The 26,265-nt window shown below is 41.3% G+C and overlaps 1 protein-coding gene across 2 annotated transcripts in view; it reads left to right on the top strand.

Annotated features, from left to right (window-relative positions):
* The window catches only part of LOC119841858 (ubiquinol-cytochrome-c reductase complex assembly factor 1), a 95,147-nt gene that overhangs the window by 28,705 nt on the left and 40,177 nt on the right, over positions 1–26,265 (top strand). For both annotated transcript variants that reach the window (XM_038369594.2, XM_038369592.2), the window contains 2 exons: positions 12,759–12,816; positions 24,360–24,468. In XM_038369594.2, coding sequence (XP_038225522.1) covers positions 12,759–12,816; positions 24,360–24,468 — 167 coding nt within the window. The remainder of the gene's footprint in view (positions 1–12,758; positions 12,817–24,359; positions 24,469–26,265) is intronic.

Genomic DNA, 26,265 nt, shown 5'->3' with positions numbered 1-26,265 from the left:
CAGATCCTTTAAATTATAATGCATACATTTGTGTATGAAATTCTGCTATTTATTTGTTTAAAGAAAAAATTACTGAAAATTCCCTAACTGGATTAAAACTAAAGGATGCCTCTGTGTTACAAAATGATGCATTAACTGTGTTCTTAATGTCATGTTTAGATCCAAAATAAAAACATATTACTATAGCTTTATTTCTAATTAAAGTTCTTTTGTTGCAGCGGGTAGGGAGGGGCAGATTTATTCAGATATGCCCTGGAACTGCAGTAAAGTAGAGCCACAATTCTTTAGCAGATGGAAAGAATGACCGTCATAAAGGCATTGCCTCCCCATAATTTACAAATGATAAACCTGTACAAACTGTTCTTATTTCACTAGCCTGCTACAAAATACCCCGAACACATGGATTTTGATATCTTTAAAAGTGTGTACATGATGGCTACAAAGCCATTACCATGCCTGAAGAAGAGCTCTGTAGCTTGAAAGCTTGTCTCTCACCAACAGAAGTTGGTCCAGTAAAAGATATTACCTCACCCACCGTGTCTTTCTAAGCACTTTGTACATTTAGTCCTAATGCTCCCCATTAATTTTTTTTGTAAATGGCCATCAAACCAAAAGTCTACACATCCAAAAATGAGAGGGGGGTGGAACATAAACCAAGAAGGGGGCTTAGAAACTTATCAGAATTATATGGTGATGAAAGTTATAAAGGTCTCCACTTCTAATATTAAACATAAGGACATTTCAGAAAATAATTGTTGCCCCTTTGACATGAGCAGTTAGCCAAAAATCAGGGCCTAGTGGAGTTGATTCTATTAGGATGAGAAATCAGTGTTACGACTCAGGTATATTCTGGGTGTAATCTTGTTTACAAAAAAAATACACACTGTCACCGTTTGCCTGATCACAATAGAGATATAGTAATCAGTTTCCTTGCCCAGAAATGCCTGCGTCTGCCACTCTAATGAACTCTGGACCCACAAATCTCTGTCTCTGCTTCCTCTCAGGGTTACGCTCACCATTCCTCCTGGCTTTCTATCTCTTTCCAACATGCATAGGCTGCAACCAGTCTTCTAGGCGCTGTGTTTGCAGCCACGGAAGGCCATTTATCTATCTGGGTCAGCTCATGCTTGATTTTGCAGTTTAGGAACTTGGTGGTAGTTTTCAGTGTCTGCAGCTGTGTTTATTACATAAAGGGACTTGACTGCTCCTTTTGTTGAACCTGAAAAAGTGCTTGGCATACCCATTGGATTTAATGAGGTCTGTTATTGTATCTAAGATCTTCTCCCTGCCCCCATCATGGCAGCACAAGAAGTTCTCATTTTTCATTATACCTGGCTGATAGCGCTCAACCTACAGTAACCACACCCAGACTTTACAGCATCCCACAGAGCTTTCTTTTTAATTTCTCTTATGAGCTGCATGTTTGTTTGGTTTCTTTGGCTGAAAAGGAACTGACAGCTGGAGGCTGTGCAATTCTAGTGATCCCTCTTCACATGATGTTCACTCCTGAGAGGAGTAATGCTTTGACTTACTAGTTGGCTTCTGAATCTCGTCTTAAGCTGCAGGAGAAATTGTCTATAACCTTTACCTTGGGAATAAAATGTAATTTTTTGAAAACTGTTATATCTGACTGTTGAGCATTTTGGTGGGGTCAGAAAGGTAGCAGGGTGTTGCTCTGTGAGTTGAAATTCAGCTGAATTTCTTTTAGCCATCTATAAGGTTCCTAGGTCATGGTATAATCCTTAACCAAACACTTGACCGGTAGGTGGCAAGATTCCTTTCTGTTGTGGACAGCTTTGCTTGAAAAAGGCAATAAGTTTAGCTGCTTTCAAATCTTAGCCCAGGGCATTCTTGCTAGCTGCAAATTGGGAGATCTGATTTTTCCAAAATTCTAGGTGTCTTTCAGTTTTTGCATGATTTTGGTTTTTTGGGTACGTTTGTCACATTTAACAGCTTGAAATTCCACTGTCTTGCCCTTCCTTTATAACTTTTTAGTTAGCCCTGCAATTTGGTAGCCTTAGCCTCACGTGACGCTATGGGAGATAGCAAATGGTCAGCTTGTACCTGTAGAGAGTAAAATAGTTTTTTTTAATAAAGTTACCCCTTGTGCAAGGGTCAGCAGTGGGAAATAGTACCAGGAATCTGAAAAGGTGTCTGCTTCATGTAGCTTGTCATGCAAAGCAAAGAAAGCTAATTGCACATTTTATTATAATTTATTGGAGGGTAGCTTTAGTTTCCACTGATTTTTTTAAAACCTTTCTGATTAAAAGAAAAACACATTTAGCACTCTTTCTGAAGTTTTTCTGTTACATCCAACATAAATGTTCCCGTTTCATGTGTTTTAATTGTTGTTAGATGGCAGATCTTCCTAGTACTATATTTGATGCTATGCAGTAAAACTTGCACAGAACCTTTAATATTGCATAATTGAGTATATACAATGTATGCGAGTTGGCATTGCAGTGAAACCTGCTAACTTAAAAAATGTGTATAGTAGAAGTTAACATGAAGTTGCATATCAGCCAGATCTTACAGAGTTTTCCAAATGCAATAGTGGCTCATCAAAGTCTTTTTTTTTTTTTTTTTTAATGTCATCTTCAACAATTTTTTTTCTTTGATACTAGTTCTCCAAGGTATGCCGATTTTTCCACTTGTTCTAGTTCTTTGTCTCAACTTTGATCTTTACTTCTTGTCTTCCAGTTGCCGTAGTTTTTTGGCTTCTCTTCTTCATGCTCTATTTGGATTTGATAAGCCCTGGAAAGCTAAAGACATTTTGATAAAAACAAAAATCAGAGACAGTTGTTTTACCAGTATTGCTATACATGTTGAAATGTTGGAGTATGAGGAAGGCCAATGGATGTAAGATATTGACTGCAGAAATGAACTGGCTGAGGGGAATATGAGAGTTTCAAGATTGCAGAAAATAAAAAATGAAGTGATGATAAAATGGCTATAGCAGGAAATAACGCTGTTATAGAAGTTTCAAGGAAGCTGACTGCGATGGTTTGGACAAGAATGGACCTGGAAAAGATCTCATACATGCCAATACATATCAATGTGCAAGGAACTAAAAATAGAGGAAGATTGAGGATGCATTGAATAGGCACGGTGGAGAATGACCTAGCACAAAAAGGTTTAAAGATGAATGAAGCTGTGAAGTTGGTATGAGACAAAGCGGTGGCTCCATTGCTGCTGAGCTGATGGATGGACATCAAGAAGCACATCAGCCAGAATGCAGTTAGCCCAGCTTTTGCCATTACCCACCAACAACAAAAGAAGCAAACCTAGTGAACAGAGGAGAAGCAAACAGAGGGAGTTTGCCTGGGAGCTCACCTAGGGAGAGAGACCACAGCGTTTTTGCCTTTCAGGCTTCTGGGAACAGTAAATACATCATCTGAAAAGGCTCTTGATACAGTACAAAGAAGGAAATATGGATTGTAATGGATCAGCTGTTATGACCTGCACAGGATGTGTCATGTTTGTCTTTCTCCTGGAGGACAGAAGCGACTTCGTCTGTACAAAATGCAAGCTGGTCTCCATACTGAAAGAAAAGGTCAAAGGACTGGAGGCCCAAGTATCGACCCTGCATTGCATCAGAAAAAATGAAGACTTCCTGAATAGAAATCAGGATTTGTGTAGCCTGATTTATGGATTATAGATTAATTGATTACTTAAGAATTCCCAGTTATTACTCTGAGGTTTGACATATTCTTGTCCCAAGACCAGGTCCAGTATTATCAAAAATTATTGTTCATTTGGGAACCCTGATGTGCACAGTTGCAACACTCACACTTTAGAAACCTTTCTGTATTTGTAATAATTTATTAATACATTTAGGAAAGTCACAAGCACTCTAACCCAGCAAGGTAGCAATAACACAGAATACACATCTGAACCTCTATATACTCACTCCATCCCTTTCAGAACAACCTGAAATGTGAGCCATTATCTTCTTCATTACCATCACCTTCCTCATCATCACCAGTGGCCATCATCCTGGCACGTGCCAAGGGCTACATCTCTCTCTCCTGCTCAGAGGCTGGGAGACAATTTTTATATGTTATGCTGAGGCCCGGCATAGTTATACATAGGCCACTATGCCTAATGCATATTCAGTGGGGGTTTTTCCTCTCTTCCTTATTTGTATTTCCTCACCTTACTAATGTTGGGGTGCCCTTCTACAGGATAGTACAGCGGTTCTCAAACTTCATTGCACTGCGACCCCCTTCTGACAAGAAAAATTGCTACATGACCCCAGGAGCGGAGACCGAAGCCTAAGTTTGCCCAAGCCCCGCTGCTCCAGGCAGTGGGGGGGCCAAAGCTGTAACTCAAGAGCTTCAGCCCTGGGCTTGGGGGCCTGAGTCCCTCCACCCAGGGCTGAAGCCGAAGCCTGAGCCTAACCGCTCAGGGCTGAAGCTCTTGGGTTTTGGCTTCAGCCCCAGGAGGTGGGGTTCGAGGTTTGGCTTTGGTCCTGGGTGGCAGGGCTCAGGTTACAAGCTCCAGTGCCCAGGCTTCAGCACTGGGCCCCACCATCTCTAATGCCAGCTCTGGTGACCCCATTAAACAGGGTCACAACCCACTTTGGGGTCTCAAGCAATAGTTTGAGAACGGCTGGATTAATATATTAATATCAACTTATTATCAAATACATCAGTTTGTTACCATGGCATGCTTGTGGTCAGACATCTGCAGAGGTTGCTATCTTAAAGTATCCAAAAGCTGGTGTTAGCTCATATTCCTGTGGTTGCCTGGTGTCAGTATGTACAGACTTCCCCCTTAAACACACTATTCCCAGGTCCCCAAAACTTAGTTGGGCCATTGATCTGTGCCAAAGTTCATAGGCCTCAAGCTTTATGCTAACCGCTAAAAGCCAATGTCTTACAGGAGACAGACCTGCTAAATAAAATAAATGCTAAAGCTAGGTCTGTGGGCCACATTCTGGTATTGTGGGCACAGCATGCCGAAGAATCGGAGAGGGCAGTGCAATGGGGACTGAAGAACAGGGAAGAAAACTGGCAGCGAGTGACCTCCTGAAGGAGGAGGAGGAGAACCAGTATACCCCCAACACAGATAGAGGTAAGCAACTGCTTTCAGGCTCTCTACACAAGTAATACTGTTGATAATGCCTTGGAAAAGTCATCTGAGGAAGGGGTCAGAAGGGATGGGAGTTTCGTGACCACCACTTCCAAGAGGAGGAGCAGGGTGGTGGTGGACGGGGACTGAGTCATCTATCTGCTGCCCAGACTGAGAATCCCTAGAAGTGTGCTGCTTGCCTGGAGCTAGAATTCAGGATGTGACAAAGTCTGCCAAGACTCATCAAGTCCTCTGAAGTTCTCACCTAAGGTGCATTGGATTTCCATCTCAGCCAGTATATTAATCTACCAATATTTTTCCTAAACCAAATAAATCTTAGCATGAGACCTCCTTTCATATGTTAGATGTAAGTCAGACTTTGGCCTTTTACCTGAATAGAACCAAGCAATTTTGGATATTGCCTAAACTGTTTGTCTCCATCGCAGAAAGATCTAGGGGGTACATAGTTATTTCACAGAGACTGTTAAGATGGTTCTCTGGATATATTACTGCTTGCTATAATGCAGCTGGTCCTTTGCCTCCCCAGAGGATAACAGCACACTCTACCAGATTGCAGGCAGTTTCCACAGCATTACTCAAAATCATTCCAATATCTGAGAGATGCATAGCTGCTACATGGGCCTCAGTGCATACCTTTTCGAAACGCTATGCTTTCGTCCACGCCACCAGATGTGATGCCGCACTTGGTAATGCAGTACTGTCTTCAGTCTTGGACTTGATTCCGAAACTCCCTCCTCCCTGTGAGGATGCTGTTTTGGAGTCACCTGAAGTGGAGCAGCCATAGGGGCACTACTTGAAGAAGAAAGGGTTACTTGCTTTGTTTGGTAACTGTGGTTCTTTGAGATGTGTCCCTGTGCGTGCTCCACTACCTGCCCTCCCTCCCATCTGCTTTGGACTGTACTTCGTTGGACATTTGGATAGAGAAGAAACTGAGGGCGGTTTACCCATGCAGCCCTGTGTACCCTCAGAGCATGACATGAGGTTGCACAGAGCTCATGCATGGGCCAAACGGACACTGCTAATGAAAAATTTCCTATCAAGGTACATGCACACCTTGGAGTGGAGCATCTATAGGGAGACCTCTTGAAGAACCACAATTACAGCACAAGGCGAGTAACCCTTTCTTCTCTTGTTGAAACTGGCCATACTGGTGTGTTGCAGTTTTTGTTATGATTGTGGTTTTAATCATGTGGAGAACTTGATCCTGCTCACATTTGTCAATGGCAAAACTCCAGCTCACTTAAATAGTACAGGATCAGTTTCCTAGAGACCTTAGATGAGCATCTCATGTCTTTCCGTGTACTTAAATCAAACCAAATAAATAAAGAATAGTCTAGTTAAAGGGAAATTTACAACAGGTTATTTGAGCCATCCTTTAGAAAATGCAAATCCAACCCTAGTGAAGCCAGTAAAAAGGAACGTAAGCAATGGCAGATAGTTGTAAAGTGGGAATTAAAAGTAGGGAGCGAAGAGGGATATTGAAGAGCAAATAGAGAGAGACATAAAAACATAAATTCTTTAAGTATATGAGAAGCAGGAAGTCTGTGAGAGTATTGATGGGTGCGCTGGACCACTAGCGGGTAAAGGGAGCAACTAAGGAGGACAAGGACATTGCCAAGAAGCTAAATGATTTCTTTGCATCTATCTTCCCCACAATTAATACTAAAGAGATAACAACCTGGACCTACTCTTCAAGTAAAAATTAGAGGACGCTTTCAGAGACTGAACAGTTAAGAGCATGTGCTAGAACAAATTGATACATTTTCAGAACAGCAAGTCACTAGGACCGGATGGTATCCACCCAAGAGTTCTGTGGGAATCAAGTGCTTGAGGAATCAAGTGTTTGAGCTGCCTCGATATTGAGCTGCCGTGCATTTGGCTATACGTAAACGTTTGTTGTTGTATTTGTTTTTCTGTAGCACTTTAGTCTCAGGGCATGGCTACACTGGAAACTTCAAAGCACTATCGAGGGAGCGCTCCCAGGGCAGCCCTTTGAAGCGCAAGTGTGGTCGCGCGCAAGCGCTGGGAGAGAGCTCTCCCAGCGCTCCTGGTAATCCACCTCCACGAGGGGGTTAGCTCTGAGCGCTGGGAGCGCTGCTCCCAATGCTCGGAGCCTGTTTACAGTAGCTCTTTAAAGCGCTCTGACTTGCTGCACTAGGGGGGTGATTTTTTACATCCCTGAGCCAGCAAGTTAGAGCGCTATAAAATGTATGTGCAGCCAAGCCCTCAGTGATGGGCCAGGACCATCTTGTGCTAGGCATGTGCAAACACTTAGATACAGAAAGACAAGAGGAGCACCAGGAAACAATTAGACAACATTGGTCAGTATGATGGGCAGCTTCTCAGCCTACCAGCTGCCTATCTGTTTGCTTTTTTGTTAGCAACATGGCAGAGGAGAGTTTTAAGGAGGACAGTGAGGTAGTTTTGTACATGTTTACAGGGAGCTCCTCTGATGTGTTGGGGCAACATGGAAGACAGCATGAAAGTGCTAGTTTGAAAATTTAACAAGTTGCTGGGAGCTGCCATCTTGCTATCAGGAGTAGATGTTTGATTGTGACCAGTTTACCAAGTGGTGGGTGATCCTGGGAATTGCAAACCCATAAGCCTACTTCAGCATCAACTAAAATTGGTTAAAACTAGAATTATAAAATATAAAATTTCTTTAGACATGATATGAACAAACCAGCAACAGCATCTGTAATGGAAAACTGCCTCTCTAATCAACTAGAATTCTTTAAGTATATCAGCAAAGTAGTGGATAATGGAGAAACAGATGTTGTAAATGACTTTGCCATTTTTAAAAAAATTCTAAGTCCTCAGATGGCACAAAATATTTAGGTTAGTCAAGATTTGAGAAATCTGTGGGGAACTTCTGAGGGACATAGCCAAGGTAGGAAAATGGGCAGCATGAAGGCAAATGAAATTCAGTGTTGACAAGTGCCAAGTTAGTGCACATTGGAAGGAATAATTTATATTTATCGTATGCATTGTTGGTTTCTGAATTAACTGTAGACACTCATGATAAAATTCAAGGTATCATTGTGGACGGCTCAATTTAGAACCTTTGTGCAGTGTGCAGCAGTGATCAAAAAAATAAGTAATACTGAAAATATTATCATTCCATTATATAAATTGATGATAGTGCCTCACCTGGAATATTATTTTCTGTTCTAGTGTTATAAGAGCAGAAATAGAAGGGGTCCAAATACAGGTAGTAAACATTATTAGACAAGTGGAGAAACTTCCATGTGAAGAGAGAATGAAAAGATTGGGACTCTTTACCTTCTGGGGATAAAAAGAGGGAAAATGGTATAAATATGCAAAAAATAAATAGTATAGCGAAGTTAATTAGGGCTCTTATAGTTTCCCTCAACTAGGGGGTTGTCCATTTTGGATCTGCTTTTGACCAACAGGGGTGAACTAGTTGTGAATGTAAGGTGATCGGGAACTTGGGAGGAAGTGATCATAATCTGATAGAATTCAAGATCCTATGGAAAGGAGGGCATGAGAACAGCAAAACAAGGACACTGGACTTCAGAAAGGTGGATTTCAACTGACTCAGAGAAATAGTAGGCAAGAAGAAAAGGAGTCGAATGGGGCTGGCAGTTCTTAAAAGATGTAATATTAGAGACTCAACATCAAGCTATTCCGATACAGAGGAAAGATAAGAAGAGCTGTGTGTGGCTGCATAAATAGCTTTTTGGCTATCTAAAACCCCAAAGGGATGCATACGGGAAATGGAAGGAGGGGCATGTCACCAAGGAAGTGCACTATTCCCATGTTATAAGTATGTAGGGCCAAAATCAGGAAAGCCAAGGCAAAGAATGAGTTACAGCTGACAAGGAATGCTAAAGACAACAGGAGGGGATTCTTCAAATATGTTCAGACCAAAAAAAAGAAAGATCAAAGACAGTATGGGTCCGCTGGTTAATGGAGAAGGTGAGCTGGTAACAGAAGATGATAGGAAGGTGGAGCTGCTCAGTGCTTACTTTGTTTCAGTCTTCTCATAAAAAATAATGTGATCGGATGACTAACAAAGTTACCATAGATGATAAAGGGGAAAGGATGCAGATCGGGATAAGTAAAGAACACATCAGAGATCTTCTGACCAGTTTGAATGAATTCAGATCAGCAAAGCCTGATGCTGTTCACCTGAGGGTACTGAAGGAATTAGCTGAAGAAATCTTGGAGCCCCTGGCACGAATATATACAAACTCCTGGATGACAGGAGAGGTCCTGGAAGATTGGAAAAGAGTTCTACATTTGCTTGTCTTTACATGGCAGGGGTGGGGGAGAAGGAGGAGCTGGGGAACTATAGACCAGTCAACCTGACCTCAATACCTGGGAAGTTAATAGAGCAATGTGTAGAACATTCAATTTGCCAGTACCCTGGAGGATGAAGGGGTGATCACTAGCAGCCAGCTTGGATTTACCAAGAACAAATCATTTCAAACCAGCTTGATTTCCTTCTTAGACAGGGCTGATTTGGTGGATAGGAGGAATGCTGTGGACATAATATTCCTGGACTTCAGCAAGACTTTTGACACCATCCCACATGACATTCTGATAAGTAAGCTGGAGAAATGCAGACTTGTCAGAGCTATTGTTAAGTGGACACATAATTGGTTAAACAACTGCAAATGAAGAGTAGCTATTAATGGAATGATGGATTGGAGGGAGGTCTCAAGTGGAGTTCCACAGGGATCTGTTCTGGGTCCGTGTTAACATATTTATTAATAACTTGGATGTAGGAATAGAGAGCACACTGGTCAAGTTTGCAGATGACACAAAGCTGGGGGGGTTGCCATCACTTTGGAGGATAGAGCTAAAATTCAGAGGGATCTTGATAAATTGGAGAACTGGGCAATACACAGCAAAATGAAATTCATAAAAGACAAAAGTTAAGGTGCTACACTTAAGGAAGAAAAACCAAATGTACAAATACAGAATGGGGGAAAACTGGCTTGGCAGCAGTACTACTGAAAAAGATCTGGGAGTTGTGGCTCACAACCTCAACGTGATGCGATGGTGTTGCAAAAAAAGCAAATGCAGTTTCAGTTTGCATAACAAAAGCATAACATGTAAGTCACAGGAGGTAATAGTACCACTCTACTTAGTGCTAGTTAGGCCTCAGATGGAGCACTATGTCCAGTTTTGGTCACTAATGTATAGAAAGGATGAAGAGAAACCAGAAAGAATCCAGAAGCGAGTGACAAAGATGATCAAAGGGATGGAATGCAAGCCATGTGAGCAAAGGCTGAAGGAACTGGGTATGTTTAGTTTGTAAAAGAGGAGATTAAAGGGGGATATGATAGCGGTCTTCAAATACCTGAAAGGCTGCCATAAAAAAGCTGGAGAAAAGTTGTTCTCTTTTGCCAGAGAGGTCAAGACAAGATGCAATGGGTTCAAACTACTGTATAGCAGATTTAGATTAAATTTCAGGAAAAATTTCTTAACTGTAAGAACAGTAGGACAATAGAACAGACTGCCTCAGGAGGTTGTGGCAGCTTCTTCACTGGAGGTTTTCCAGAGGAGGCTGGATAGCCATCTGTCTTGGATGGTTTAGACACAACAAATCCTACATTGTGGTAGGGGTTAGACTAGATGACCCTTGTAACCCCTTGTTACCCTATGATTCTATCATACAAGAACAAAGGGTCAAAAAAATTTGAAGGCAACACATTTAAAACTGTAAAAAAAAATTTTTTTTAAACAAAATGCATATTTAATTTGTGGCGTTCATTGCCACGAGGTATCATTGAAGCCAAAAGGTTTGTAGGAGTCAAAAGAGGATTAGACATTTGTCTGTCTCTCTCTCTCATCCTGGAACATCTTTGCAGAGTTGGGGAGTAGTACAGTGTCACCACTCATTCCTGTCCATGGCTTGTTCCTCCATTAAGCCCAGCCTGGTTGTCTCTGCATATGATGTCCTGCCATCTAGATGGTAGTCGACCTCTAGGTGGGACTGACCTTGGTTGTGCTTGCATTATTTTGTTTGGCATCCTGTCATCTGATTGTCATCTGCAATGCCCCCCCATTGTAATCTTTTCGATTTGTAACAAATCTTATACCCTGATTTCACAACCTACTCTCCTTCTAACTTCTTCATTGGTCTTAAATTCATTCCATTTTACACCTGCCATCTTTTGAAGAACTCTCTGCCTTCAGCCTTGTGATGGCTGCTTCCAGACCCTAGAGTAATAAGTACTGTTAGATATTTATACAGATAATGAAAACATACTCAGTTACATTAGATACAATGAAAATAGATTGCAGCCTTGAGACATCTATCTGTACAGGATCAAGGCTATAAGAATAGTTCCAGTTGTTGAGTGAGTTTTGTAATGTATGTGGCATATACAGAATACATGGCAGTGTGGTATGACATAAAGGTTTTATTGGCACTCATTTGGGATTTGCTGATACTGAAAACTCATGTTGATAAAATCTTTATACTACATCATTCTATGTTCTCTGCATAATATATGGTATGCACAAGTGAACAAAAATATATGAAATATTGCATTTAAAAAGGAAAGCAGAATACGTATTTTCAGCTTGGCCAAATTAACACAGCAGAAAGAACCTTTAAATTTTGGAATTCCTTAATTGAATGCTTGGTTTCACAACCTGAATGTTGCATTAACATTAGCTTTTTGCACTTAATATAGAAAGGCGCCTAGTGTATCAGCAGGTCAGGTTGTTAATTTACATGTGATTAGTCGCTGTGCTTCTAAAACTCCCAGCTGTTTGTTTTAATTTTCCCAGTTTATAGACTGGCTGTTAGGATCTCTGGGCATATGAACATTGGAGGATTTAAAATACCCAAATAGTAAATAAACAAATTAACATGATGTCAGAGATGACACTCAAAGGACCTCCATAGCCTAATGAACTCCTTTTTTCCCACCCCTCCAGAAAAACTTGAGTGAAATTCTCCCTTGTGCAGAGACCTACATGAGATCTGTGCCTCTTTGACTTACGAGGTGCATAGGCTTTGTGTGGCCCACTTTATAGAGTTGAACTTTGTCTTGGGTAAACAGAAGAGCCTGTCAGTGTTCTCTGAATGTCAACATACTCTACCTCTGTCAGACCAAGGGAGGAAGTCTGTTCCAGAACAGGAGGGGACTTGACATATGCAGACAGGCAAAAGAAGGAACTGGTAGCAAATCTATCCTAACTGATCTCAACAGTCAGGTTAAAGCATGAAGAGTGAGACAGTTTCTGAATTAGTAGGTGTGAGGTCTGAACACAGATCAGATTAAGAGGTATGGGATGGATAGAGGTCTTCTCTGTGCTAAGAGAGCTAGACCTGGAAAGAGAGATGGACTTCTTTATTATTATTTGTTTTAACGTTTACAATGTGTAGCACCTAGAGGCTAGCCAGTCTAGGTGCTGTCCAAACATACAGTAAATGACAATTCCTTCCCCAAAGAGTTTGCAGTCTAAAAGGTGAGAAAAAATTGTTTTCGGAGCTCTCCGTGGAGTAAAACACAAATTTCTGGAAGTAGACTAGGCAGGATCTTCTGATATATGTTTAGTGTATGAAACAAGTTGAAGTACAAAAATACATTTAAAGTAAGAACATTTCTTTAAAATGTAAAAATCAATGGAAAACATCTTGCAATTTTTCTGTGTTTAGTTGTGTTTTGTTTTTCTCCTAGGGTGCCATATGCCTGATACATTGAACTCTTGGTTTCTAGTAGCCCAGCTTCATGTCTGGTAAGTGAAAGTTATAATAAGTTTTTTATTTTCATGATGCAGACTGAAGCAGTCCTGTCAGGTCAAAAAGCAGTTCCATGGTTATTGACAAGAAATATTCTATTTGTTTTGTTAGCTTGTGTGTGTTAGCAAATTTTTATTAAAGGTCAAACAGACCCAAAGAGAAACTAATATTTGTAGTATTCTCAAAAATCCTCAGTAGCAGAAAGAGCATTGCCATGAGCTTATCAAAAAGCCTCACTCAGGCTGGATGGAAAACTCTCATTTAGCTGTTTTAGGAAAAGTTTACATTTACGTAAAAGTGGTTTAAATTGTGAGAATTTGTGGTGATTTTAATTGCTGGCTGTCAGAAACCTTTAACAAATTATAGCACTGACATTTACACTTGCACCTCTAAAATGGCCATGCAAGTTCAGTAAATGCCAGATTGGGTGCATGTAAAAATATTTAACACCATAAGCAATATTTTTTCTTCATTTGTGAAATAAGTAGCCAAAAAAAATCCAATTTTCATCTAACATAACACATTTGAAAAGGTCAGAGGGACGTAACAGGGACACACAAGGGAATACATTATTTTCCAGACTGCCAGTTCTCTTAGGAGCCTAATGTCTGAAGAATTAAGTTTACTACTGTAACCTATAGGAGCTATCCACAGGCCAAAAGGAATTTCTGGGAAGAAATAGTCACTTGGCCCAGCAACCCTGTCCCCCTCATTTTTCTGCAACTCTTATTTCTCTTCTTTCCCCCTTAATTTCCAGACTCTGAAATGTATTGAGAGTCTTTTGCATCTTACTTCCTTGGCAGCTTATTCTGCTCAAAAAACTCTTAACATAACATTTGAAACCTGAATTGGATATATATGAATATGCTGTGTGATTATTTAATGAAAGGCCCTATTGTATTGTATCTTTTTGGTCACAGAGTTGGGATTAGTGTGGGCACCTTAAATAATAATTTCCTGACTATTTGGGTTTAAATTTTCAACCTAAAACTATGTTTGTACTCTATTCCCTTGCTTTTTAAATATGTGTGAATCAGACTGAGAAACAACTTTGGTCTTAAAACAAAGAAACCCTAAAAATATTAAATGGAAATATTAAAATTGCCTCTTTTGCCCTTCCCTTAATTTCCCTTCTGTTACCTCATTGAAAGATTCATTCCCCCTAACAACATAAGCAGAACCTCTTGCAATTATCTTTGTGGGTAGCCAAAGTGCTGGAAAGAGTTTATCTTCAAAGGTAAGGCTGCTACTGCTCCAAATAGCCTGTTATTACTTGCAGCTAACCATAGGCACATGTGGCCTCCCAGATCTTCACCCAGTCACATGCTTCTCCTTTTCACTTCCAGTCCAGGTTCTGCTGTACCCTAAGATGTTTGAGGTTCTTTCTGAAGATGCATTGGCAGTTTCTTATATTCTTCTATTTTAGAGGAAGGGGAGTTTATGCTACTTTAATGTGTGTCTTGCATTGTCCATCAGCCTTCTTTAATATTTCTTTCCATTGCACCTTCATTAGATTTAATTCCGTAATTCCTTATATCTAATGGTCTTATTTTGCTGCACATTCTCCTCCTTGGTCCATTCCTATCCCCTAATTATATACAACTCTAAACAAAGTTTTTTTTTCTTTTTCAAGTACTTCAGGAAAATTATGTATCCTGCTACTTTAGCTACTTTAATCTTTCCTCCTAATTAATTGCCTTCAGCCCTCTGATAATTTTGGTTGCTGGTTTCAGATTTCTTTCCAGTCTTTTAACATCTTTCTGTTGTTGGAGTTCCCACAACTGAAGACAATATTCCAAGGAGAGTGACGAGCTATTTATGCTAAGGGACTATGTTGGCAGAAACCAAAATGGGTATAAACTGGCCATTCGTTCCTGGATAAATGTTTGATTATACCCAAAGTCTATGAGGGCCATTGTCTTTTGACCCTCTTCATCTGAGATTGTGAGTTTCTTCAGGCTTTTACTTCAGGTCCTATTCTCTCCAGTTCAGAACTGCCCAAAGTTACACTCCTTGTAGTGGCAGTCGTGGAATCAGTGCCCCTGTTGTCCACAGGAGTCATTAGGTCTGTCCGTTGTCTTCTGGCAGCTGTGTTACCTTCTTTCTGAATAGCAGCGAGCCCCTGCTCCTATGTAGGTGTGAGACGAGGGCACTTAAGGGTATATGTGACAGGTTGGATCACAGAAACCCCTTCGGGACACCTGATGTGCCAAGACTACTTCTGCTCTTGCTTTCCTGCCCTGCCTGCTTTGAGCCAGACCCGCTAGGCTGCTGCAAACCGAGACCCAGGTCTGAACCACGTCCCCTAACAGCTGTATGCTTAATTGAAAGCAGCTTGGGAAGTGTTCCTGTTTTTAACACTCAGATGCTCAACTCCCAATGGGGTCCAAATCCCAAATAAATCCGTTTTACCCTGTATAAAGCTTATACAGGGTAAACTCATAAATTGTTCGCCCTCTATAACACTGATAGAGAGGTATGCACAGCTCTTTGTCCCCCCCCCCAGGTATTAATACATACTCTGGGTTAATTAATAAGTAAAAAGTGGTTTTATTAAATACAGAAAGTAGGATTTAAGTGGTTCCAAGTAGTAACAGAGAGAACAAAGTGAATTACCAAGCAAAATAAAATAAAATATGCAAGTCTAAGCCTAGTACAGTAATAAAACTGAATACAGATAAAATCTCACCCTCAGAGATGTTTCAATAAGTTTTTCACTGGACGCCTTCCTAGTCTGGGTACAATCCTTTCCCCTGGTACAGTCCTTGTTCCAGCTCAGGTGGTAGCTAGGGGATCTCTCATGATGGCTGCTCCTTTTGTTCTGTTCCCCACTTATATATCTTTTGCATAAGACGGGAATCCTTTGTCCCTCTCTGGGTTCCCACCCCTCCTTCTCAATGGAAAAACACCAGGTTAAAGATGGATTCCAGTTCAGGTGACATGAGCACATGTCACTGTAAGACTTCATTACCCACTTGCCAGCACACGTGTATACAGGAAGACTTAAAAGTAAAATAGAGCCAGCCACAGTCAATTGTCCTGGTTAATGGGAGTCATCAAGATTCCAAACCACCATTAATGGCCCACACTTTGCATAATTACAATAGGCCCTCAGAGTTGTATTTCATATTTCTAGTTTCAGATACAAGAATGATACAAGAAAAGGAGTACTTGTGGCACCTTAGAGACTAACAAATTTATTAGAGCATAAGCTTTCGTGACTACAGCTCACTTCATCGGATGCACTTGGTGGAAAAAACAGAGGGGAGATACATTTTTTCCACCAAATGCATCCGATGAAGTGAGCTGTAGCTCACGAAAGCTTATGCTCTAATAAATTTGTTACTCTCTAAGGTGCCACAAGTACTTCTTTTCTTTTTGCGAATACATACTAACACGGCTGCTACTCTGAAACCTGTCAAGAATGATACATTCATACAGATAGGATGAACACATTCAGTAGATTATAAGCTTTGTAATGATACCTTACAAGAGACCTTTTGCATGAAGCACATTTCACTTACATTATATTCACACTCATTAGCATATTTTTATAAAAGCATATAGAGTGCAGTGTCACAGCATAAGCCTATTGTCACAGGGAAATCTGACCCATGAACCTGGAGGTGTGTTCCTGTCCCTCATGCTGCCGGTTGCTCGGATAACGATCTGCATTGTCTGTCACCACTTTTGGGTCCTTGGCTTATTTCCTTTTCTAGCATATCAGGAGCCATCGTTCCCTTCATAGAGGGCCCCTGAATGGCTTGAGTTACCAGATAGTCCTCCATGAGATATGTGACCTCAGCTAGGATTACTAGCCATTATCTGCAAACCCAGTCTAGACCAGCGGACGGCAGAATCTGTATGAACTGTTATAAGACTGAGTTCAGCTACCTGGGGTCAATATAAAATCCCAGGCAAAAACTTCAGTGAGATAGATTTTAAGTTCTAAATACTATGATATCTATTAATTTAAAGCATTGTATTTATTAAAATAAAAACACAATATTCTTACCTTTGAAAGTCAAGGAATTCAAAGTTAAAGTTATAAAACTAACATTTTGAAAGTGAGAAAACCTTTGGCTTAGAAAGCTTGGGAATACTTAAATACAATTTAACAATAGCTTTAACTGTGCCTCTTCACTCTGACTTATTTTCACCGTACTCATGGGAAAACCCCACAAGTTGTTTCACAAACGGAAATCTTTCTTGTTTTATATGGATTGCAATAGGATTTTTTATTGTATGATGAAGTAATAGGCTAGAGGGTAGATCACATATCAGGCTCATTGCATGTGTAAGGTATCCAATGCTCTGACTGGTATATTCAGGGTAACATGGAAGAAGATGGTCTCTGGCCTGTGTCCGAAGCCCAGTATGGGAAGATGAAAGAAAGGGTACTCATCAAGTGTTATTCCTTGAGAGTCTGCACTTGCCCTACCTGGCTACTTTCCACAGCCATCCAGCGCAGACTCACCAAAGTGAGAGCTGCACTGACAGTTGAGAAGTGAGTGTCAATTGCACTGCGGAAGCTCGCAACGCCAGTTTGCAACTGGTTAATTGGGAATCAATTTGGAGTCAGGAAATCCACTGTGGAGGCAGTTGTCATGCAAGTATGCAGAGCAGTTAATCGCCTCCTGCAACATAGGACTGTGACTCTGGACAATGGGCAGTATATAGTGCATAGTTTTGCAGCAGTGGGATTCCCAAACTGGGGTGGGGAGATGAATGGCATGCATATCCCTATTTTAGCACCAAACTACCTTGGCCCAGAAGACGTCAACAGAAAGGACTACTTTTCTATGGTAATGCAAGCATTGGCGGATCACCGGGGACATCAGTGTGGACTGGTCAGGAAAGGTGCATGGTGCACGCATTTTTAAGAACACAGAACTATTCAGAAAGCTGCAAGAAGGGACTTTCTTTCCCAACTCGTGGATTACCACTGGGAATGTTGCAATGCCAATAGTGATTGTGGGAGACCCAGCCTTTCCGTTGTTCCCATAGCTCATGAAGCCATACACTGGCCACCTTGACAGCACCAAGGAGCGCTTCAGCTATCAGCTCAGTAGGTACAGAATGACAGTTGAATGTGCCTTTGGTTGTTTGAAGGGTTGCTGACATTGTTTACTAACAATATTGGAGTGCTGAGGGGAAAAAAATCTACATATAGCTGTCTGCTGTGTCCTGCATAATATCTGTGATACAAAGGGGGAAAAGTTTCTGCTGGGTGGAAGTGGAGTGTCTGTCTGCTGGTTTTGAACAGCCAAATACCAGGGCTATAAGAAGAACTCAACCGTTGAAAGAACATTTTAATGGTGAGCAGTGGGTGTTGCTGTAGTGTGCTCTACCTAGCCTTGCTATTTTGCAGCGTGGTATGAATCTTGTAGTGATTGCTGTGTACTTAGGAATATAATGTTGTCAGTGTTCCTATTAATATTGTCTGTGAATGATGCTGTGGGTTCTATGACAAAATGAAGTTACAGTAAATTGGTGGGTGTCAGATGCGCTCAGAACCAGACAGCATATATTGTGAACTATAAAGATGAATTTTGTTCCAAAAAATAGAATCTTATTCTGTAACATGAACCAGGTAATTAAAAAAACATTTAAAACTTAATAAATTAAAGGAACAGAACTTATGAAAGGGAAAGAACACTCCATTTCAGGTACAAAACTTCAAAAATTCATGGGCCTTTAAAGGGGAGAAGGTCTTCCTGTCTGTCTGACCCCTCAGCAGCAGAGTTCAAAATGGTGACCAGAGCAGTCAGTGTTGAGCATTGTGGGAGAGTTCCTGAAGGCCAGTAAAAGTAGATCTAAGTAACACAGTATCTACACTATCACTGCATTGACCAAACTGCATCGACTGTGGCTCTGCGCCTCTAGGGAAGATGGTGTTAGTACGTCAGTATAGCAGGGCACTTACTTTGGTGGGAGTCACATGTAAGTGAAGACACATCTGCAGCTAGGTTGATGTAAGCTGTGCCTTGCATCGACCTAGCCATGTAGTATAGACCAGGCCTTGGTATATTTGTCAAATAAGTACTTAAACTGATGCTTTGGTGGTCATATGTGAAATGACTGTTACTTAATTTGAAACTATTAGTTTAACTGCTGATTAATGGTGTGAAATTTAATTTGTATGTGTCAAGGTTCCTTCCCCACTCTGAACTCTAGGGTACAGATGTGGGTACCTACATGAAAGACCCCCTAAGCTTATTCTTACCAGCTTAGGTTAAACGCTGCCACAACAAAGTGTTACACAAAGAACAGGGGAAGTGCCCACTTGGAAACGACTCCGCCCCAAAATATCCCCCCAAGCACTACACCCCCTTTCCTGGGGAAGGCTTGATAAAAATCCTCACCAATTTGCATAGGTGAACACAGACCCAAACCCTTGGATCTTAAGAACGATGAAAAAGAAATCAGGTGCTTAAAAGAAGAATTTTAATTAAAGAAAAAGTAAAAGAATCACCTCTGTAAAATCAGGATGGTAAATACCTTACAGGGTAATTAAATTCAAAACATAGAGCATCCCGCTACGCAAAACCTTAAGTTACAAAAAGACACAAAAACAGGAATATACATCCCATTCAGCACAGCCTATTTTATCAGCCATTTAAACAAAACAGAATCTAACGCATATGTAGCTAGATTGCTTACTGACTCTTTACAGGAGTTCTGACCTGCATTCCTGCTCCGGTCCCGGCAAAAGCCTCACCCAGACAGAGAGAACCCTTTGTTCCCCCCCCCCCCCAGCTTTGAAAGTATCTTGTCTCCTCATTGGTCACTTTGGTCAAGTGCCAGCGAGGTTACTTTAGCTTCTTAACCCTTTACAGGTGAAAGAGTTTTTCCTCTGGCCAGGAGGGATTTAAAGGTGTTTACCCTTCCCTTTATATTTATGACAGTATCACATAGTTTAATGATGATTAGACAGGTATAAAATCAAAGTTATTGTCTTTTAATAAGATTAAAGAGTGGCTAGCTGTATTTCACTCTCTGGGAAACGCAATTTTAAATGTATTTTTGTGTTAGAATTGCATGGTGGTTCTAATCTGGTTTATTATTTGGCTGTAATAAAAGTTTTGCAGTACAATTATTTCTTCATTGTAGCCATCTAATTTTTTTTTTTTTTTTTTGGTCAGGCAGTATGATTTTGGCTAGTTTCCTCAGTACTAACTTCAGGATATTGCATTGGAAACAATCTGTTGGATCATTGCATTGTATTAGCAACTTTGGGCCAAATTCTGCTCTTGGATCCACCTGTAGGATACTTACTGATTTTAAAAAGAGTGCCCCTCCTTGTGCATATGAAGACAGAATTTGTCCCTTAGATTTGATTTCAATGTACATACAACATAAAGGATCCAATCTGACTCTAACTGGTTCAAAACGCAAGTATTTTAGCTGACTGTGGGTACTATCTGCTTTTTCCACCACCAGTGCAGAATAGTGATTGTTTTAGGTAACCAGATAAAAACACAATATTTATAAGATATTTTAAGCTTCAAAATATCATAGTTTTAAAGTAATGATGCAAACAACTTTTTAAAACCAGTAATCTGAGTGTGGAACAGTTTCACCTTAGTGGTGTGACAAAGATGAGTCAGTAGTTGAATGGACTACAGAATGTGTTCCGTAGTGAAAAAGTAAAACATTTCATACTGTGTTAATCTAGGTATAAAGTTTATAGTCTAAGAAAATCTGTGTCTTTTAAACCTCAGATGGCAGGTGTAGTCACAAACTACCAAATTTTCAAATAAACTGCAGAATTCCATGACCTCACTCTTGGTGCTGCTGAACTGCTCTATGACAGAACTATGCATCCAAACACACAGCATCCATTCAGGCTTCAAGAGGAACAAGGTTTACTCTGAAAACTACTCCACTGTTGCATTACTAGTGATGGATTGTAATTATTTGTCTGTTGCACTCCTGCCTTCTACCATGACACCACTGAGGGATACTGCAGCTTGGATGGGAAGCAACATTTGTATTGAGGGAATCTCTTGCCAGGGCTCCTTGCTTTCTTCCTTGGCTTGACTACCCAGGCTGTAATGTATAAAACCATTTTTCTTATCCAGAGTTGGGCTCCCAAACATGGTCTTTTGTTATCTGTCTTATTAGGTGTGGGGAAAGCAATGGGATTCCAAGATTATTACTGATCAGAGTGTTTGTATGGGCAGGACTTTGCAATCAAAATACACAAGACAGATGAATGATGGGTAAAAGGGTGCATTATCCTTATTTTACACATGGAGCCGATGCACAGAGGGAGTTTAAGCCAAAGGTCATACAGAGAGTTTGTGCCAGGACTGGGAATTGGATCTATATCTCCCAAATCCCAGCCCAGTTCTTTAACTGCAAGAGTATCCTTCCTCTCTGGATGGGTATGATGCACTCTGTGTCACTCTATAACCCTCCCTATTCTCCACCACCTGCCAGGGCTGAAGGAAGGATGGTACTGCCAGGCTATGGAGGGATCATCGGCCCATCCTCACAACCACTCTGGAAGTCACCACATGAGCCTTGGGAACACCACACAGCTCCAGAGCATTTTCCAAAAAGAAAATCTGACACGTTTTTAGGGAATTTCTCCATCCCTCTATCTTCCCTAAGCCTCTCTCACTCTGCCCCATCCTCACCCCCTCTTTTATCCTTTCCTCTCTCCAGGTCTTTCTAGCCATCTCTATTGCACTCCCTCCCCACTTATCCCTCTACTTTATACTCACTCTCATTCTGTCTTTCTCCAGCCCTTCTACCCTTCCTCTCTCACTTTGCCCCTATCTCTGTCCTCCCTTTCCCCTCTGGCACTGCTCCCCGTGTCCCTCCATCCTTCCGATATCACTCTTCCCCCATTTGTCTGTCTTCCCTCTGCTCCTCCTATGACCCTCGCTTTTCCTCCCCCTCTTGCTCTGAATCAAGGGGCTAATCAAATGCCCTGAACCACACTGAGGGGCTAATGGGGCTAATGAAGCCTCCACTGTCGGCGCTGGTAGCTACATACAGACATTAGAATGAAGTTTTACGTTTGCTGTGAAGTGGCCTGGGCTAGTCAGCAAAGCTTTCAGGTGCGCTTCCGATGAGCTGGAGCACCCAGTACCCTCCAGTCAGAAAGCACAAGCACAAGAAGTACAAAACCATGCAAGAAAGAGAAAAGAGGGCAGGAGGCCAGAGGCAGAAGGTGTTACAGAGAGCTGCCTTAACCTTCCCATCCCTATCCCAAGTGCTCCATATCCAGCTTCAGCCAATCAACACTCAGCATTTCCAGATGTCCTCCATCAAAAAATTAGGTCCATGAGATGTTTTTCATCTCTAATTTCTAAGTTTAAAACAAACACTTGTATGCAGTTTGGAAAATGTGGCTCTATTCTGAAAAGTGTCTTGGTACAAATGGCTTCATGGGGCTTTAGTTTTATTTCCATCAGTAACTCACCTCCAGAGTAATTTTTGCTCCATTTATAAGAAAAATATGTTTTTTCTAATGGTCAGGACCCTGTCTGGAATCTAAGATACAAACTGATTTCTTTCCTTTTTGCACATCATCCCCAATAATAAAGATTCTGCAGCTAATTTATTCTTTCTGCTGAGGCAGCATCCACAATGTGGTAAGCACTTTCAGTGTGCATAGATTGACACAGGTCTTGTGAACACTAGAGAAACACACGGATCTAAGCACCATTTTAATCTCCTAATCTATGTACTTTGCACTCACACATGAAAGTGCTCCTCATGGTTTACAAGCACACTATGAACCAAGCAGAGTAGAATATGTTTTTTTGGGGCTAAATACCAGTTTAGCCTGAGCTGTTTTAGTGCCAATTTTGATGCAGAGAAGCTGAAACAGTTCAACCCTGTTCTCCTACTAATGTCCCACAGTGCACTTGGAGCCTTGCAAAATCTCCCAGAATGCACTGGTCTGGAGAGTGGGTCATTGCAGCTGAAACAATTTAGGGACGTGCTAGGGTTTGTCTGCATAAACACTTAGTTCATGGCAAGCTGAGCTGTAAATCTGCCACGCGCTGAGTTTCCGTGGGTATGTGTGGACTCTGCTGCTGTGAACTAAAAGTTTCCTAGTGCACTTTAATCTACTCCCATTTCAAAGCAAGGTAGATCAAAGCTTTTTGTGCACCGTAGCAGGGTCCATGTAGACATTTAGTGCACAGTAGATTACTGTGGGGTAGATTTACACCCCACATTGCCACAAAATAAGTGGCAATATGGGGTGTACAGAAGTCCTTAGGCTATGTCTACACTACATAGTATCTTGATTATCACTACAAAAGGTTCCCCTCCCACCCCCTCCTGCTGGTAATAGCTGACCTTACCCGAACACTCTTGTTACAGTGTGTATGGTAACACCCATTGTTTCATGTTCTCTATGTATATAAATCTCCCCACTGTATTTTCCACTGAATGCATCTGATGAAGTGAGCTGTAGCTCATGAAAGCTTATGCTCAAATAAATTTTTTAGTCTCTGAGGTGCCACAAGTACTCCTTTTCTTTTTTGCGGATACAGACTAACATGGCTGCTTCTCTGAAAACTACATACTATGAGTCTCAGCTTGCATAGATGTACCCATACTAGCTCTCATGTGAGCTAGCATGCTAAAATAGTAGTATGGCTGTAGTAGCATGGACAATGGAAGCGGTGGTAGCAGGAGCTAGCCATCCTGAGTACATACCCTCCTGAACCCCATGGGTATGTACTTGGGGCAGCCAGTCCATTCCACTGCTTCCCATGCTACCACAGCTTCCCTATTTGTAGTGTTCTAGTTCAGATGAGAGCTAGCATGAGTATGTCTACACAAGCTGGGAATCACACCGCTAACTCATAGAGTAGACACAGCCTTAGTGTGGACATGGGTCAAACCTGCAGTGATTCTTAAACTGATACAGCATGGCTAATGAGGACACAGAGGCAGTTCAGTACAGTTGATTTAATTACAACAGGTTCAGTTCCCTGAAGTAGAGAAATGAGCTTGGACAGACTCCAGTGCTGCCTTCTGTAGCTGGTGTGGCTCTGCAAGGCTTACAGGAATAAAAAACAATACAAACATATTGTCACCAAGGCTTTATCTACATTTGGGACATTTTCCCCAAAATTCAATCTGGTTTTAAAACTGATTGGAACTGCAGTGGCTCCAGCAGGCAAAGCCATTTTTGTAACCTGCTTTCTGAGGGCTTCACTAATTTGAAGAATGATTTCACCTACGGTAGCCTCGTCTGTGCTGCAGCTCCAGCCATTTTTGAAACGGTTTTAATATTTAGGTAGATTTCCCCACTGTAGACTAGTCTGAAATCCAGCAGATCAAACTTCAAATACACAGAAGGCAAGTTTTGTGAAAGTAAAAATGTGCCATTTTTATCGAGGAACTTTTTTAACCAGAGCAGAATATTATTTATACTTATAGCACTTTCCATGCTGTAGTGAGATTTGTAAGGAATTTAAAATAAAAATAGGTTTCTTTACTCTTTTAAGGTCTGAAGAAGCCGTTGGAAATCAAACCAACTTCTCTGGTGCTTGTTCTCTTGCAGGATGTGTCTAGTACGAATGAAACAGGAGGGTCGAGCTGGGAAATACATGTGTCGCTATATAGTTCATTCTATGTGGGAAGACGTTGAACAGCGTGGTAAGGTGATGGGGGTAAGTCATCTTTGTCTAGTGTTGACTTTCTTGATTATTTTGATGACCCAAACCCTTTAATGTTTTGTGATCTGGCACATATTAGAACAGTAGCTGTGGGATTAAGGTGGTGCAAGACTTGGTCTGACTGGTTTCAGCTGGGATTTCAGTATTCCATGTACCCAGGATAGTGGATGGAAACAGGGAGAGAGGACACAGTTTCTACATAATGCTATAACTAACCACAAGTACAATCTACAGTTTGGATTCTCTGCATATCTGGTCCTGATCTCAGAAGGGAGCTTATAAAGGAACAAGAGCTTCAAGGGCAGTTCAATCACAAGTTAAGGGCCTTAATGCAGGAAGCACTGAGTGAGGTTCTTTGGCCTGTACTATGCAGAAGGTCAGCCAAGGTAATCACAATGGTCCCTTCTGGCCTTAAAGTCTTCGAATCAGAGTGTGCCACTCCATACCAGCATTGGCATGGGGCCTCAGAGATCACAATGCATGGGGCAGCAGCACTAGGAGATGACCTTCACAAACCTTGAAGTATAGCGACCTCTGCAGGGCTGATGGAAATGAATGTCCTTGTCTTCACAGGACTCCAGTACTTCTGCAGGCAATGGTTGGACGGGGAGGCAATGCCTGTTGTGACTTGTATTGTGAAAAGAGGGAACTGCTGTTATGCTATTTCTGGAGAAAAAGGGAATTGTTCAGGATTAAAATAAACAGATCAAATAGAAAACCTAGAAGGGTTAATATACCAGTGCCCCAGTTACTAAAGAAACAAGAAGCCAAGGCAGGGTCAGCTAGGGAGCTGGGTCAAGTAACATTCAAAAGAGAGAATATTAACCATAGGTCAGAAGTAATATTGTCTCCTTTCTCCCATGCTCCCTTTTGTTTCTAAATTGCACTAATTGTATTCTGACCTCTTTGGGCAGCCCTCTCTTCTGTATGTGCAATAGGTCCACAACACTTGCAGGTACTGCTAATGAGAGTGGTTTTCTCAGTGTGCAAGGGAGTGTCTCTCTATTAGGTGTACACTCTTCTCTTTTCATTGCTCAGAGAGTCCTGGGAAGTGTTGATTCTGGGAGATTTCAGTTGCTCCCTCAGTGACAACTATTCTTTTTTTTTTTTTAGTTGCCTGAAACTTTCTGAGAACTCTGCTGTCCAGGTGCTTTACCCAGTTAGTTACAGAAAGTGCACACAAGGCAGCCCCCTGTTGGATCTAGTCTTTGGAATAGATCTGAATTTAGGAGTTTCTATGTCTCCTGTAAATCAGGCTATCCCCATTGCCTGCAAAGCTCCCCTTGAAGACTTAAAAAGAATCTTCAGAAATCAGTCTTGTCTAATCAGGGACCGCACACACTAAAATGTATTCAGCGTGGTTGTGTGGTTATTGTGTGATGTCAGTACCAACCAGAGTTAAAGTTGTGTGTGTGACCTAACTGTATGTTTCCATACCTCAGCATGTTTAGATTTCTTTTAACCTTAATTCTGAATTTCCTAGGTTTATATCACTTGGTTTGTGATAATGACAGCATCCCTATAATGTATTTGCCTCTAAGTTACTTTAGATGTGTTCTCAGCTGTAACTCCATTTTACCATAGCTTTTGTCTGGGAACACCAAATATTTGAAGACAAAGCTTGTATGTATCTACAGGCTTGATCCCACAGACTTCTCCTTTAAGAACATGAGAAGGACCATACTAGGTCAGACCAAAGGTCCATCTAGCCCAGTATTTTGTCTTCCAACAGTGGCCAATGCCAGGTGCCCCAGAGGGAATGAACAGAACAGGTAATCATCAAGTGATCCA

The sequence above is a fragment of the Dermochelys coriacea genome, chromosome 13, assembly GCF_009764565.3.
Source record: "Dermochelys coriacea isolate rDerCor1 chromosome 13, rDerCor1.pri.v4, whole genome shotgun sequence".
NCBI lineage: Eukaryota > Metazoa > Chordata > Testudines > Dermochelyidae > Dermochelys > Dermochelys coriacea.
Note: the sequence above shows the minus strand (reverse complement) of the source record. Positions and strands in the feature narration are given on the sequence as shown.